The 15,491-nt window shown below is 49.5% G+C and overlaps 1 protein-coding gene across 1 annotated transcript in view; it reads right to left on the bottom strand.

The window, feature by feature from the left end:
- The window catches only part of CRYL1 (crystallin lambda 1), a 52,995-nt gene extending 42,419 nt beyond the window's left edge, over window positions 1-10,576 (bottom strand). Inside the window, exons 1-2 of the mRNA XM_043892208.1 lie at window positions 10,419-10,576; window positions 6,372-6,479 (exon numbers count right to left, since the gene is read on the bottom strand). Of these exons, the coding sequence (XP_043748143.1) occupies window positions 6,372-6,479; window positions 10,419-10,468 (158 nt within the window). The 5' untranslated portion in view covers window positions 10,469-10,576. The remainder of the gene's footprint in view (window positions 1-6,371; window positions 6,480-10,418) is intronic.
- Window positions 10,577-15,491: the final 4,915 nt, after the last annotated feature.

Here is a 15,491-nt window from a genome sequence, read left to right as displayed (position 1 = left end):
TCAAATCCAGGTTCAAAATGTTGAAGCAAATGCACAGATCTGGGTGGCGAGTTAACCGAGTCAGAGACTCAGCTGTCAGGATAGGAAGTTCAGCTACTGAGGCGACAGAGCCCAGGGCAGCCACCCAGTTTTCAGAGACCACTTCTGCTGGTCTACTAAATCCATGTCCACGTGGAAAAGCAGATCCATTTTCAGTGACTCAAGTTCGGAATGACCATCTCCACATGACGGAGATGGCAGTTGAGATAAGAGCAGAGTTTACCCAAAGATGGCGATTTCAGCCAGGGCTCCAGGCAGATGGGCAGCTGGCCCCCTGCCCACACGTGGGGCTGTCACTCAGATGTCACCACGGCCCAGGCTGGGGTCCTGGTCCCGAGAGGCGAGCCCAGCGCATCACGACATGGAAATGAAACTGAACCCAAGTCATGAGAAACAAAACACTCCCAATCTCTGAGTCCACATTTCAACTTTGTTTACTCGACCTGGGTTTTTCTTCTTGAAATACAACCACCCTCTCAAATTCTTGAGCCCTAACACAGGCCAAGCATTGAGCATTCGCTGGAGAACAAAAGCCAAGCAGCGAAGCATCTAATAGGCTTTTCCAAGGTCAAGTTCCCTTTCTGTTACGAGTTTCAATACATGAGGTTTTAAGAGACTCGTTTTCCCACTCTGTTAGAAAAAGACTAGGTGGACACCAGCAAAGGGACTCAGCCACACATATACATGTATCCATTCTCCCCAAACACCAGTCAATTCAATCCAGTCAAGAAGATACACTGTTTATGCTGCCACTTCTTCTTTTTTAAAATATTTATTTATTTGGCTGTGCTGGGTCTTAGTTGTGGCATGCGAGATCTTTTAGTTCCCTAATTAAAAAAAAAAAAAGGGATGTAGGTGGCCTTACACAAGTCATAAGACCTAAAATTGAGTGTACCTTCCCTCCATTAGGAAGGCGAGGAGACACGATTCACAGTCGATCCTCCTGGCAGCTTTGCCAGCAAAAACTTGAGCAGAGGTGTCACGAGATACCCTGAAATCCTGCTTCCTGCCAGAGAAGCACAACCAGTTCTGCACATTAAAGTGCAGTCAGCTTACACGTGGTGGGGGAAAGGGGGTGGGTCTAGAAAGAAAGCCACACATGAGGAAAGACACATAATTCAGGACATTTGCTTTTCCTACAGTAAGGCTGCTAACTAATTTTTGGAGGGGGTATTTGTTCCTTGGTTCAAAAATCTTAGGCTGATATCTAAAAGCTCAATCTAACTGGCCACCAATAATACTTAAAATGTTAGCTCTTAATTAAGCATAGTAGTATTAAAATGTTATAGGAAAGCCTTTAATCTAGCCTAAGAAAAAGAAAACCTTATTTACAATTTCCCAATGTTCTCCTTGATGCCTGAAAGGACTTTAAAAAGCAGCCAAACTCTTTCATGATACACTTAAACAATAAAGTCAATCAATATAAATACCCCAAGAGATAGGACAAAGAACTTTGCAATTAGGGATCTTAGTTTTCTCTTGGTTACAGGTGCAACATAAGATCTATAACATAAGAGATGAAACTATAACGGAACTGAAAAGTACATCAGTCAGCAAACCAGAGTCCACTATTGCCCTGTGGCTGAGAGATAAGGGTGATTTTTACATTTTTAAATGCTTGGGAGTACTTTGTGACATGTGAAAATTATATGAACTCCAGAGCTAGGGAGAAAAGCCACGACAAACCTAGACAGTGTATTAAAAAGCAGAGATGTTAGTTTACCGACAAATGTCCATATATCAAAGCTATGGTTTCTCAGGTAGTCAAGTTCAGATGTGAGAGTTGGACCACAAAGAAGGCTAAGCACCAAAGAATTGATGCTTTTGGACTGTGGTATTCAAGAAGACTCTTGAGAGTCCCTTGTACAGCAAGGAGATCAAACCAGTCAATCCTAAAGGAAATCAGTCTTGAATATTCACTGGAAGGACTGATGCTGAAGCTGAAGCTCCAATACTTTGGCTACCTGAAACTGAAGCTCCAAAACTTTGCGAAGAACTGACTCACTGGAAAAGACCCTGATGCTGGGAAAGACTGAAGGCAGGAGGAGAAGGGGGCAATAGAGGACAAGATGGTTGGATGGCACCACTGACTCAATGGACATGAGTCTGAGCAAATTCCGGGAGACCGTGAAGGACAGGGAAGCCTGGCATGCTGCAGCCCATTGGGTCGTGAAGAGTCAGACATTACTAAGCAACTGAATAACAATTTTAAAAAGAGAAAACCTAGAAATTAAAAAGGAGATGTTTCATTAGAAAATATTTATCAACTAAAAAAATGAAAGAACTGAAACCAGCAAAAGGCAGGGTTGCCATGAGGGTACATGCAGGGGGGACCTGGGCCTGAGACCCCAGGTCAGGTGTGAAGGAGACAATGTCAGACCCTAGTCTGTCCCCAGACAGGTGGGTGGCCGAGAAACCCCTCCACGGGGCATTCACACTGCACCTCACCAGGACCCAGTGCAGGCCCTGGGTTTCCACAGATTAGAGCCAATGCACACAAACTCAGAGATCACCAAATACACAAGGCAACGAAAGGCAGTGGGTTTTTTCACCCCAAAAGATGCCACTTTGGCACAAGGACTATTCTGACCTAAAGGCAATCAAAACCCAGCAGGTTCTGGAGCTTCTCCTGAACTTCCCTTCAACTGCTTATGTTTATACTTCGGTTGGTGGGGGGGCCTGGGTCAAAAGAGTGTTTCACCCAAGAAACACCCACACAGCAGGGCAGGTCTCCTCTCCCAGCAAAGGCCTCCTCCGCCTCCCCACATCCTGACCCCCCCTCCACCCATCAGGCCTTACAGAAGCCTCAGCCCCTTGATCCCTTGTGGGCCCCCACTGCTTCACAGGACTCCCATCACACAGAATAACATTTGTTTTTCTCCTATTAATCTGCCTTACATCAGTTTAATTCTCAGATCACCCAAAGAACCTAAAAGCAAAGGACCATTTCTCCACCCCTACAGTGATAAACCTCATGGCTCAGCAGTAAGCAGGAGATGTGGGTTTGATCCCTGGCTCGGGAAGATCCCCTAGAGGAGGAAGTGGCAACCCACTCTAGTGCTCTTGCCTGGAGAATCCCATGGACAGAGGAGCCTGGTGGGCTACAGTCCATGGGGTTGCAGAGTTGGACACAACTTAGTGACTAAACAGCAATAGGGATAAACCACCACAAAATGTGTTAATATTAATATTTTCATCTTAGCATCTATTACTATTGTGATGTTGTGACATATAATAAGAAAGATGTAGTTGGCGTTCACAGAGCTGACACAGAGCTACTAAAACTCCTTGGAATATCCTGTTCTAGGAGCAATAATGTGTCTTTTGTTATGTTAATGAGGTGACTTTTGAAAGCACCTCAGAACAGGGCTGGTTGCTTATGTCACCAATCCAGTAATTTCAGGGCCAGCACTTGAAGTCCTGCCCCTGACCTCAGAAGAGGGAGAGGAGTTGGAGGCTAAGTACAATCACCAGTGACTTAATCAATAGGGTCTAAGTGTCAGAGCCACCGAAAAACCCAAAGAGAGAGTTCAGAGAGCCTCCAGGTTGAACAGGATTGAACAGGATATTCAGGGAGAGGGGACACCAGAGGGCAGGAAAGCTCCCTGCCCACCACATGTCTCCTGTGTATTTCTTCATCATGCTGTTGACTGGAAGTGAAACAGGAGGGAAGTACACAACCTTTAAAACAATGACACAGCCTGAGGACATAAACAGATAAGAACCAAACCAAACAGGACCAAGATGGCAGGCAAGTTGACTTCCACTAGATCCTGAGCCTCAGTGTGTGAAAGTGAGTCACTCAGTTGTGTCCGCCTCTTTGCAACCCCATGAACTATACAGTCCATGGAATTCTCCTGGCCAGAATACTGGAGTGGGTAGCCTTTCCCTTCTCCAGGGGATCTTCCCAACCCAGGGTTCAAACCCAGGTCTCCCACATTGCAGGCGATCACTCTTACACAGCATACTAAGTGACACACTCCCAGGTGCCATGACAGTCCCCATCCCGCCCCCAAAAGAGCTGGAATACTCCTCCCACTCATCAGCCTAGGAAATTACCCACCCCTATAAAAGAAGTAAGGTGTTGCAGTAGTAAAGAATCTGCCTGCAATGCAGGAGACCAGAGCTCCATCCTTGGGTCGGGAAGATCCCCTGGAGAAGGAAATGGCAACTGGCTCCAGTATTCTTGCCTGGAGAATTCCACAGACAGGGAAGCCTGGCGGGCTACAGACTGTGGGGTTGCAAAGAGTCGGACACGACTGAGCACATGAAAGCTAAAAACCCTCTACCCTGGGGTGGCCCTCGCCTTCTGAGATGGTCCCCACTGTATCTGTGAAGTGTGTTTCTCTCTAAATAAATCCACTTCCCTATCACTTTGTCTCTCACTGAATTCTCAATGAGACATAAAGAACCTGAGCTTCTTAAGTCTCGAGACTAGGTGTGTGATCTCAGTTAAAAGACCATGAGTTCAAGTCCCAAGCTTGAGTTGCTTGATTGCAGTAACCCTAATTCCATTTGTAATAAACCAGGAATCCACTGAGTAACTGGTCTCCTGAGTCTGGGAGCCACTCTAGCCAGTAAAGCAAACCCAGGAAGGGATGGTAGGAACCACAGCCAGTAGGCAACTGGACTGAGCTGGAGTCTGAAGTGTCAGTGGCAGGGCAGCCCTGTGGGATAGAGACCCGCACCTGCCAGACATGATGCTGTCTCAGGGCTGAACTGAGTTGCAGGACACACACTGGGGTCAGAGAACAGCTTGGTTTGGGAAGGCCCACACATCAGGAGTGGAGACCAGAATCCCAACTTTTAAACATGTGGGTTGAGAATCTTTTGTAAAGAGCCACAATTGTAGTATCTTAGGCTTTGTGGCCACATGAGGTCTTGCATTGTGGGGGGTCACTATGAGAATTCATACGGCAGGATCACCAGGCTGAACCTGTCCTGTTGGGAAGGACTAGCTTCGTCTTGTTCATCCACGTGTCCCTGGTGAGTGGCACATGCCTGGAAATAGAGGTCTGTGTGCCAAGTACCCCTCCTTCCCTAATGGCACAGAACAAAGCATTGGGGAGTGTTTAGCTTTATGGTGGTTGCTTCATTTTTTGCTTTTTGTTTCTTTCAATTGATGTTTCATCTGTTGTTGTTCAGTTGCTCAGTTGTGTCTGCCTCTTCACAGCCCCATGGACAGCAGCACGCCAGGCTCCCCTGCCCTTGACTATCTCCCAGAGTTTGCTCAAACTCCTGTCCATTGTATTGGTGATGCCATCCAACCATCCCATCCTCTGTTGTCCCCTTCTCCTCCTGCCTTAAATCTTTCCCAGCATCAGGGTCTTTCCAGTGAGTTGGCTCTTCACATCAGATGGCCAAGGTATTGGAGCTTTAGCTTCTGAATCAGTCCTTCCAATGAATATTCAGGACTGATTTCCTTTAGGATTGACAGGTTTGATCTCCTTGCCGTCCAAGGGACTTTCAGAAGTTTCCAGCATCACAATTCGAAAGCTGTTTCACCTAGTCACCAGCTACCTGTTACTCTATGTAAGAAGCAACTTTACTTCTCTGGGTTTTGGGTTCTTATCTGCTATACAACAAAGTTGGCCTAAGGTATGTAATTTCTTGAGGCCTAGAGCCTGACATCATGCCCTATATATTTGTCTTCTCAAAGAGCCAATGATAAAGCATCTTCTGTTACACAAAATGCACATTCAAATTAATGCTCATGGCTATGCCCCCAACCAGGAGAGTAACTACCTGACAAGCCTGAGATGATCAGAGCCGTGATCAGTGATGGCATCATAGGGGGGCAACCTGTGAATTAATTTGTCCTTCTGTCTTTGGCCTCCCTGTCTCCACCTTTTTCCTTTCGTTGCTATTCTTTTTCTTCCTGAGGTGGTCCCTGAAATGCTACACTCCGTGGGCTCAACGCTCAGCATCTGCTAAGTCTGCATACTCTCACACCTCAAACAACACTCGTCCCAGTTAATTCCGGTCCTGCCATGCAGAGCAACAGGTAAGAACACACCTGAGGCCCTCAGGACCTCCGTGCCCGCAGGGGAGGGCCAGTGCAGCTCCCGGGCATGTGGCACAGAACCGTTCACCAGCTCTTGGGCTGCAAATCGAGGGTCTACACTGGGTTCCTCCAGCCCCCTCGCACATCTCTACCCCCGGAAGTCCGTCCTCACAGTCTGAGCCCCTGCTGTGGGGTGGATCCACGTCTCACTCAGCCTGGCTTCACCGGCTCCGAGACTGAGACCCCACAGGAGAAGGAGGACTCCAGCTTTAAGGGCTCGAACAGACAGACTGAGGCCGCAGGGCCTCTGCATGCGCAGGGGACTCACCTGAGGCTGACCAGCGCATCGGTCACCTGCTGAGGCTCGATGTCGAACAGTTTGACCCTGAAGCCCGCGCTGGCGAACAGCATGGCCCAGCTCCGCCCAATGAGCCCACTGCAGGGAGAGAAGGAAGAGGCGCAGGTCAGCTGGAAAGTGGAGCCACTCCGCGCCAGCCCAGGGTGCGTCTCAGAGCACACAGCATCCTGTTACTGAAACACCTGATGGCTTACAACTCCACGTTTTGACAGCAGTATCCACTTAAAATGTTGCTTCCACACAAGAGGTCCTGGGTCCTCACTGCTGTGCCCTCCAGACCTGGGGGCAGCTTGGAGGGGCAGGGCGTCCATGCACCGTGCTAGGGACCCCCAACTGACCAGTGTCAGCTGAGTCCCGGACTGGAGAAAAAAGACAGCATCTCCCCCACTGCCTCAGTTTTTCCTACCTCCACCAGCACTAAAGATGATGATGCTAAAACTGTACCCATCTTACCTCTATTAATCTGAAAACAACCCCACAAGGGAGATGCTATAATTTTTTGTATATATTTATTTATGTACTTGACTGCACCAGGTATTAGTTGAGGCATGGAGAATCCGGTTCCCTGACCAAGAATGGAACCTGGGCCCCTGTATTGGTTTGTTGAAATCCAAGAATGAAATACAAAAACTTAACCAGGTTTTAGCAGTTAGTTCACACTCCCCAGCCACCTATAGGTTGAGAGAGAGAAAGACAAGAGATAAGGAGGGGAGACAGGAGAGAGAAAGGGGCCAGAGGTGACAGGAGGGGACAGGGAGGAAGGAGGGAGAAGGGAAGAGAAGCTGGGCTACCCCAGAAGTGAAGATGGCTGCTTCCTGAGGTGTTAAAGCTGTGGGAAGGTCAGTCAGTCAGTTCAGTCGCTCAGTCGTGTCCGACTCTTTGCCACCCTAGGGACTGCAGCACGCCAGGCCTCCCTGTCCATCACCAACTCCAAGACCTTACTCAAACTCATGTCCATTAAGTCAGTGATGCCATCCAACCATCTCATCCTCTGTCAGCCCCTTCTCCTCCCACCTTCAATCTTTCCCAGCATCAGGGTCTTTGCCAATGAGTCAGTTCTTTGCATCAGGTGGCCAAAGTACTGGAGTTTCAGCTTCAACATCAGTCCTTCCAATGAATATTCAGGACTGATTTCCTCTAGGTTGGACTGGTTGGATCTCCTTGCAATCCAAGGGACTCTCAAGAGTCGTCTCCAACACCACAGCTCAAAAGCATCAATTCTTCGGCGCTCAGCTTTCTTTATAGTCCAACTCTCACATCCATACATGACTACTGGAAAAACCATAGCTTTGACTAGATGGACCTTTGTTGGCAGAGTAATGTCTCTGCTTTTTAATATGCTGTCTAGGTTGGTCATGGCTTTTCTTCCAAGTAGAAAGCGTCTTTAATTTCATGGCTGCAATCACCATCTTCAGTGATTTTGGAGACCAAAAAAATAAAAGTCTGTCACTGTTTCATTGTTTCCCCATCTATTTGCCATGAAGTGATGGGACCAGATGCCATGATCTTAGTTTTTTGAATGTTGAGTTTTAAGCCAACTTTTTCACTCTCCTTCATTTTCATCAAGAGGATCTTTAGTTCCTCTTCACTTTTTGCAATTTCTTGCAGTCAATCTACTTAATTTCGTCAGCCTCCCCTGGGGAATTGGAAATAAAGTGACTCCCAAAGCACGGCTCCTTTGCAGAGCTGGAGAAAGGCACAGTGGACCCTGGAACAACAGGAGCTAGACTCCCCGGAGCCCACCTATAAGCAGGCTTTTTAAAATGGTAAATCCTACAAAACTTGGGATTTGCCATTGGGTACCACTGATGCAGAGGAACCGACGGTAAATTACACTGGCTTCTCTGGTGGGAATGGACAGGTGGGTGCCCTCCACCTGCCAGTGGTCCAAGGGTCCCCTGTACCATCAACTCTAGACTCCACTAAACACTGTTGGGTGCCAGCAGCAAGCCAGCCCCAGCCCGTGGTTGATACACACTTGAGGGTGACAAAGGCTGCAAGGCAAGCAAGGTCACCACGCCCAGGACAAGGTGCACTTTCTTGTATATTTTATATCCCATCAGGAGGCAGCCGGTCGCCCTCCTGCCTGGAAAGCACACAGGCACAGGTAAGGCCACTGCTCCCTGCCAAGGAAGGTGACAAAGCACCCTGACCCCTTCCTCGAAGGGGCTTCTGCCGGGAGCCGTTATGGGGGGTCCCGCCCGTGACGAGGTCATGAAGAAAATACTGGGCAGGCAAGGCTGTCTGGGACCCCATCCACGACGAGGTCACGAGGAAAATACCTGACAGGCAAGGCCGTCTAGGATAAGGAACCCTTCAGGTTGGCCTCGGCCTCTACCCTACCCTATATTCTCCCCCCTTTTCTGCTGTTGTTCTTGTTTACCCTGCTGCGGATTCTTGTGTTGCCTGCCTAGAGCTCTCCTGCTCCTCTTTCACTGAATGAGGACCAACTTAAAAGCTAATTAATAAATCTCCTGGACACTGGTACCCTATGAAGGGGCCAGGAATGAAGGAAATGCTTCAATTCAAACATTTTGCTGGCATTCTGGCTTGTTTGATAAATGTGTGCTCTCATTGCACAAAATGCTCTTGATTGTTCTAAACATCCTAAGCACAGTACGCTAACAAAAGAAACTATTAAGCATAGGTCCCTCCGCGGGGTGAAAAAAGCTCCACAAATATGATAGCCACAAATGTGCCTAATAGAAAATACTTTAGATAGAGATTAGTTGGCAACTTCTTGCAGGTGGTTAACTTTTAGACTAAGAGCCTGTTTTGTGCCATATCTGCTGTTTCTGCAGTCCTTCGCATTTCTGTTCTGTAAAAATGTAATCCTATCTAGTTCCCAAAGAGATGATGCTTATTAGAAAGAAAATAGATTAATTATAAGAAAAACAGGGTCGGCTACTGAAGTTGCTTAAGTCACACCAGGTGCAAGCCATAAAATGTTAGCAGGCCTGAAGGCCAAATGATAAGAAAGACTCCTGTGAACAAAAAGTATGTGGGTGACATTCAGTTTCTGTTGAAGGTCAAGTTGCTGTAATGTTTTGAGATGCCCTGTGTGGGAGCAACATGCACTTCCCCCAAAGATGTTGTTAAGGGTATAAAGGGGCCGTGCAAAAATAAACTTCAGACTTAGCCCTGAGCTTTGTCTCACTCCCTCTCTCATTCGCCGACGCCGTTCATCCTGAGGGTTCCCCTGGATCCTGCTGGGGCTGGACCCCGGCAGGCTTCAAGGAGGGTCCCCGGACACGACTTATTCTCAGGACGGCGCTGTGACAGGTCAGGCGGGCCAGCCCCTCGGCGGCGTAACCCGACACCGAGCCTCCCAGAAGGTGTGCTTGATGACCAACAAGTATCGACAAGTGGGTAGTTCGCTATGCCAGCTTACCAACGGAAAGGTGCACGTGGACGCTTTCTCTAAAAAATGAAAACTGCAGGAGTTTTAAAAGAGGATGGAGCATCAACCAGGAAACCGCGGATGGGACTTGAGCTGCTAACCCGACACCGAAGCCCCGGAGAACCCGGATGCCCTGGGGATAGGGTGCCCTCGCCATTCAGGAGGCCTGGATCCGGATCCGGACCGCGCGGTGGGTCCCCACCCCTCCCTGGCCAGGCGGGGTCGCCCAGCGACAGCCACAGGCCCGAGCGCGCGCCCCGCCTGACCCAGATTGCGGCTCCGCAGCCCCTCTGCGCGCCCGTCCCTCGGACGGGAAAGGAGACAACACACCTGTGCGAACCCGCGGCCCGACAGCCCTGCGTCCGCTCGCGGCGCCAAATGCCACCGTCCCCGCCCGGCCCGCATCACCCAACTCCGCCCGTAACCGCACAGCGCAGCAGCCGGGCTGCCGCGGGGGCCCCGCGTAGCTGCGCCCCCCGCCGTCGCCCAGGCCGGCCCGGTCCTAAGGAGGCGCGCTGGGGTCATTGGAGCCGCGCCGCCAGCCTCCCCCCGCCGCCCGGGCAACGACGCCCGGGCCCACCTGCCACCCTCCCGGGCACGCGGGTTCGAGCCCTCACCTGCCGACCACCGCCACCCCGCCGGGCGCCGAGGACCCTGGGGACGCCATGGCCCGCGCGGTGCCCGAGGAGACAGCTGCGGCGCGCGCCACCCGGGCACTGGCTCCGCCCGCCCCGCGGCCGCGACAGGGCCCCGGGGCCTGGCCCGTGGGTGGGGCGCAGGCGGAGCCTCCCCCTCTCCACGCCCCGCGGGCGCGCAGGGCTCCGGGCGGGGCTGCGGGGCTAGCGGGGCTGTGGGCGGGGCGGGCAGGGAGCCCGGGACTGGGCGGGGTGGGGGGAGCGGCTGGGACCAACGGGCGTGCGGAGCACTCGCCTCCCTCTCCCCGGAGCGCGCACGGAGGAGGTACCGGGAGCGTCACGTGGATGGGGGCCGGGTGGGAGAGCCACCCCTTCGGACTCTAGTGACTCACTTTGTTTTGGTCAGTTCCCTACTGAACCCCCAAAGTCCGTGCACAATGAGGGGGACACCTCCAGACCACGACAAGGTGCGACCGCTAAAGGAACCCCGAAATTTACCCCTGGAATTCCCTCCCATGTGAAGATTTAGCACCACGTCCGGGCGCACGCGTTCAGGATCCACTGCTGGGTTCACACTGTCGTCGGTTTCGAGGAAGACCCGCCTTTCTGCACAGAGGAGGCCGAGGCCCGGGAGTCCTGGGACAGCAGACAGGAGGGCTGGGGGGTGGGAGGGGTTGTCCACCACACTGGAAGGCCCGGAGCCCCCTCCGGAGGCCGAGCTGGTCTCTCTTCCAGGAGGAGGAAGTGTGCCCGCGCCGCCCCGGGCTCTTTTCGGAAACAGCGGAGGAACAGGCGCACGTGCCCGTGACCACGCGTCCGCGCAGCACCAGAGCGGGGGCCACGCCAGCCATCCAGGTCAAGGCAGCGCTCCAGCGGAAACGCGTGACCCTGGCCGGCAGGGCCTTTCCTCTGTCTTCCCCAGCGCAAACGGAAAGAGCAATGTCAGAGCCTAGAGCAGTTTCACAAGGTATCGGTCAGCATTTGAAAAGGCACTCAACTCACTTAAGAGAAAAGTGACACAGCAAAGTTGTCCCCAAGATAAGGCTTTAAATGTTGAAATAACTATGCGTGGGGGCTTAGTTGCTCAGTCTTGTCCGCCTCTGCGACCCCATGGACTGTAGCCCACCAGGCTCCTCTGTCCATGGGATTCTCCATACTGCAATGGAGAATACAGAAGACTAGAGTGGGTTTCCATTTCCTTCTCCAAGGGATCTTCACCCAGGGATCCAACCCACGTCTCCTGCATCGCAGGCAAATTCTTTACCAGCTGAGCCACCAGGGAAGCCCTCACATAGCTATTTGGATTTATAATGAAGCCCCAGCTCCTGTGCTGCCTTCACCACAAATTACCCGAAAATTTGTCTTCTTTTAAGTAGCCAAGCCCCACTTCCTCTCTGAAGCTGTGACTACTCGACCGGGTGATGGGTGACTGCTCTTTTCCTAAAGCATCTGAACTTCCTGCAAGCACCTTTTGGTCCACTGAGTCATTCATTCACTCAAATTTCTACCACAAGAGCCACTTGTGTTAGGGTCAGCTTAATGTTTAGTCGTCAATTAAATTGTAAGCTTAAGGTTAAGAACCATACCTCTTTTTCTCCTTACTAAGCACATACTCTTTTTTCTTTTTAATATGTATTTATTTATTTGGCTGTGTCAGGTCTTAGTTGCATCATGCGGGATCTTCATTGCGGGGCACAGACTCTCTGGTTGTGGCATGCAGGCTCGGTAGTTGGCCCCCATCACCACCACATTCTCCTTGCTTTGCCCCATAATGAAACTTGTCTGCTACGAACTCCAGCCGTGTGGAATTGTTTGGCCTCACTTGCCTTCAGTAATACAGGGAGTGCAGATGGGCTGGGGGTGGAGGGAGCCCCACTGCTCCTAGGGGGTCCTCCTGCTCTGCAGCCACAGAGCACCCTGTCTCCCCCACTTGGGCCATGTTGGACTCCAATGTAACAGCCATCTCCTGGCTTCTATTCAATCAGTGACTTTTTCCTGGCTCCTTAGATTCCCCAGCAGGAGTCAAATCAGTTCAGTTCAGTTCAGTTGCTCAGTCGTGTCCAACTGTTTGCAACCCCATGGACTGTAGCACACCAGGCCTCCCAGTCCATCACCAACTCCCAGAGTTTACTCAAACTCATGTTCATCGCGTCATGGGGGATGCCACCCAACCATCTCATCCTCTGTCATCGCCTTCTCCTCCTGCCTTCAATCTTTCCCAGCATCAGGGTCTTTTCCAGTGAGTCAGCTCTTCACATTAGGTGGCCAAAGTACTGGAGTTTCAGCTTCAACATCAGTCCTTCCAATGAATATTCAGGACTGATTTCCTTTAGGATGGACTGGTTGGATCTCCTTGCAGTCCAAGGGACTCAAGAGTCTTCTCCAACACCACAGTTCAAAAGGAGTCAAATACTCATCCTCTATCTCCCAACCCTCAGTTCTCTGAGTGGTCTCTTTCAGTCCACTTTTCTCTCTGTCCACCCACAGTCCTCGTGGCAGGTAGAAGAGCACGGATGGCTTCTCACCCCCACCCCCACCATCCCTCCTCCGCCTCCTTTGAGTTCAGCTCCCATCCTTTACTCCAAGGCTAGTTAAGGAACCAAAGTTCTAAACTCTCCTGACAGCTTACTCTGGAAAAAGTGATCTGTGGTGAGGATTAGGGTTAGTTAGCAATTCACCTTTATAGATCTCATGTCTGATGTCTTAGAGTACTGACTGTAATTCCCAACGTAACATCTTGCTATGAAGACCACAGTTACAGGTCAGCATCAGAAAGGCTCAGTGGTACCACGGTCAACAATGGGGGCTCCAGAGTTGGCCTGCAAGAGCTTCCGTCTCAGATTCTCCATTCCATACTGTGTGATCTGGACCAGTTAATTCATTCCTCAAAACTTAATTTCTCTTTCTTTTTTTTGCCACACTGTGTGACTTGTGGGATATTGCTTCTCTGACCAGGGATTGAACCTGTGCCCTCGGCAGTGAGAACATAGAGTCCTATGTTCAGACCACTGGACTACCAGGGAAATCCAAAACTTGATTTCTTCCCTAGTAGAATGGGCACAATAAGAGCTCCCTCTGAAGGTGGTTACTGTATTCATTGATGTAATGCCTTGTAAAACACAGTCAGTGTCGGCTGACATGTGTCCACACAGTTCTCCATGGCAGGTCTGCTGTGTGCTTTCCCCATGGCCCTCAGAGCCTCCTTGCAGAGCTGGGATGTCATTCTCCCCTCACCCCGACTGGGCATCCGGGACTCCCAGAAGCTGAGGGAGATACTGAGAATCTTGGATCAGAACTTTTCTTTCCAGTTAAGCTGCCCTGAGTTTTATATTTATCCTAAGATTGAACAATGTTTCTCAAAAGATTGGAAATTTGAATTTCAACTGAATTTATAACCTCAGGAACAGTCTCCAGGAATATCCAAAGGAATTGCAAGATCCTAGCAAAAAAAGTACCTCAAAATTAAAGATTCCTCTCTATTTCCATAAATCACGTTTATACCCGTGGTCCCACGAGGCCTATGAAAGCTTAAACTATGCTGTATTATCCATACTATATAGCATGTGTGATATATTGAAACTGTTATTTTAACAAGGAGTCAGCATTTTAGAAGCTAGAATTTCAAAATATACCCTAGATAATTCTTTTTCCTTTTCTCCACCTGTTAAACTGCATTAGTTCATTTTCACCAATAATAGAGGGCTGACTTTATACAGGACCTAGAGCAAGTAATGAGCCATTTCACACCTTTGTGTAAGTGAGAAAAAGGCGCTTCCTCCTCAGGACACTATATTCCCATCTGCTTAAGATTGCTGTGCTATATTGATTTTTTAGAATAAGATTATTTTATTGCCATCTTCTGGGAAATCATTTTTATTATTATTATATTTCCTGCTTATTTAACTTATATACAGAGTACATCATGAGAAATGCTGGGCTGGATGAAGCACAAGCTGGAATCAAGATTGCTAGGAGAAATATAAACAACGTCAGATATGCAGATGATACCATCCTTATGGCAGAAAGTGAAGAACTGAAGAGCCTCTTGATGAAAGTGAAAGAGGAGAGTGAAAAAGTTGGCTTAAAGCTCAACATTCAGAAAACTAAGATCATGGCATCTGGTCCCATCACTTCATGACAAATAGATGGGGAAACAATGGAAAGAATGGCTGACTTTATTTTGGGGGGCTCCAAAATCACTGTAGATGGTGACTGCAGCCATGAAATTAAAAGAGGCTTACTCCTTGGAAGGAAAGTTATGAACAACCTAGACAGCATATTAAAAAGCAGAGATATTAGTTTGTCAACAAAGGTCTGTCTAGTCAAGGCTATGGTTTTTCCAGTAGTCATTTATGGATGTGAGAGTTGGACTATAAAGAAAGCTGAGCACCGAAGAATTGATGCTTTTGAACTGCGGTGTTGGAGAAGACTCTTGAGGGTCCCTTGGACTGCAAGGAGATCCAACCAGTCCATCTTGAAGGAGATCAGTCCTGGGTGTTCATTGGAAGGACTGATGTTGAAGCTGAAACTCCAATACTTTGGCCACCTGATGTGAAGAGCTGACTCTTTTGAAAAGACCCTGATGCTGGGAAAGATTGAGGGCGGGAGGAGAAGGGGACGACAGAGGATGAGATGGTTAGATGCCATCACTGACTCAATGGATATGAGTTTGGGTAAACTCCGGGAGTTCGTGATGGACAGAGAGGCCTAGTGTGCTGCAGTTCATGGGGTCGCAAAGAGTCAGACACAACTGAGCAACTGAACTGAACTGACTGAACTGATAAGCACCAAATCTATGATACCCAATATATGATGTATGCCCCTCTTGTGCAGTGCCCAACCTGTACAATCATATGTGACAGAGGCTGTGAGGAGTAAAACATCGTCTAGGGAAATTCATGTACTTGAATGTAGCTCTGTCTGGATAGATTGTAACTCCTTGTCAGAAAGGTAGGATTTCATAACCATTATAATCACTATGACTTGTTTCCAAGTGATTTCTGAGTTTACCCAGAGAAGATGTCATTCAGGGATTTTATCTTTGTCTGGGCTCAG

Source organism: Cervus elaphus, chromosome 30 (genome assembly GCF_910594005.1).
Source record: "Cervus elaphus chromosome 30, mCerEla1.1, whole genome shotgun sequence".
Classification (NCBI taxonomy): Eukaryota; Metazoa; Chordata; class Mammalia; order Artiodactyla; family Cervidae; genus Cervus; species Cervus elaphus.
The sequence above is the reverse complement of the archived record's forward strand: the minus strand, read 5'-3'. Positions and strand labels throughout refer to the sequence as shown.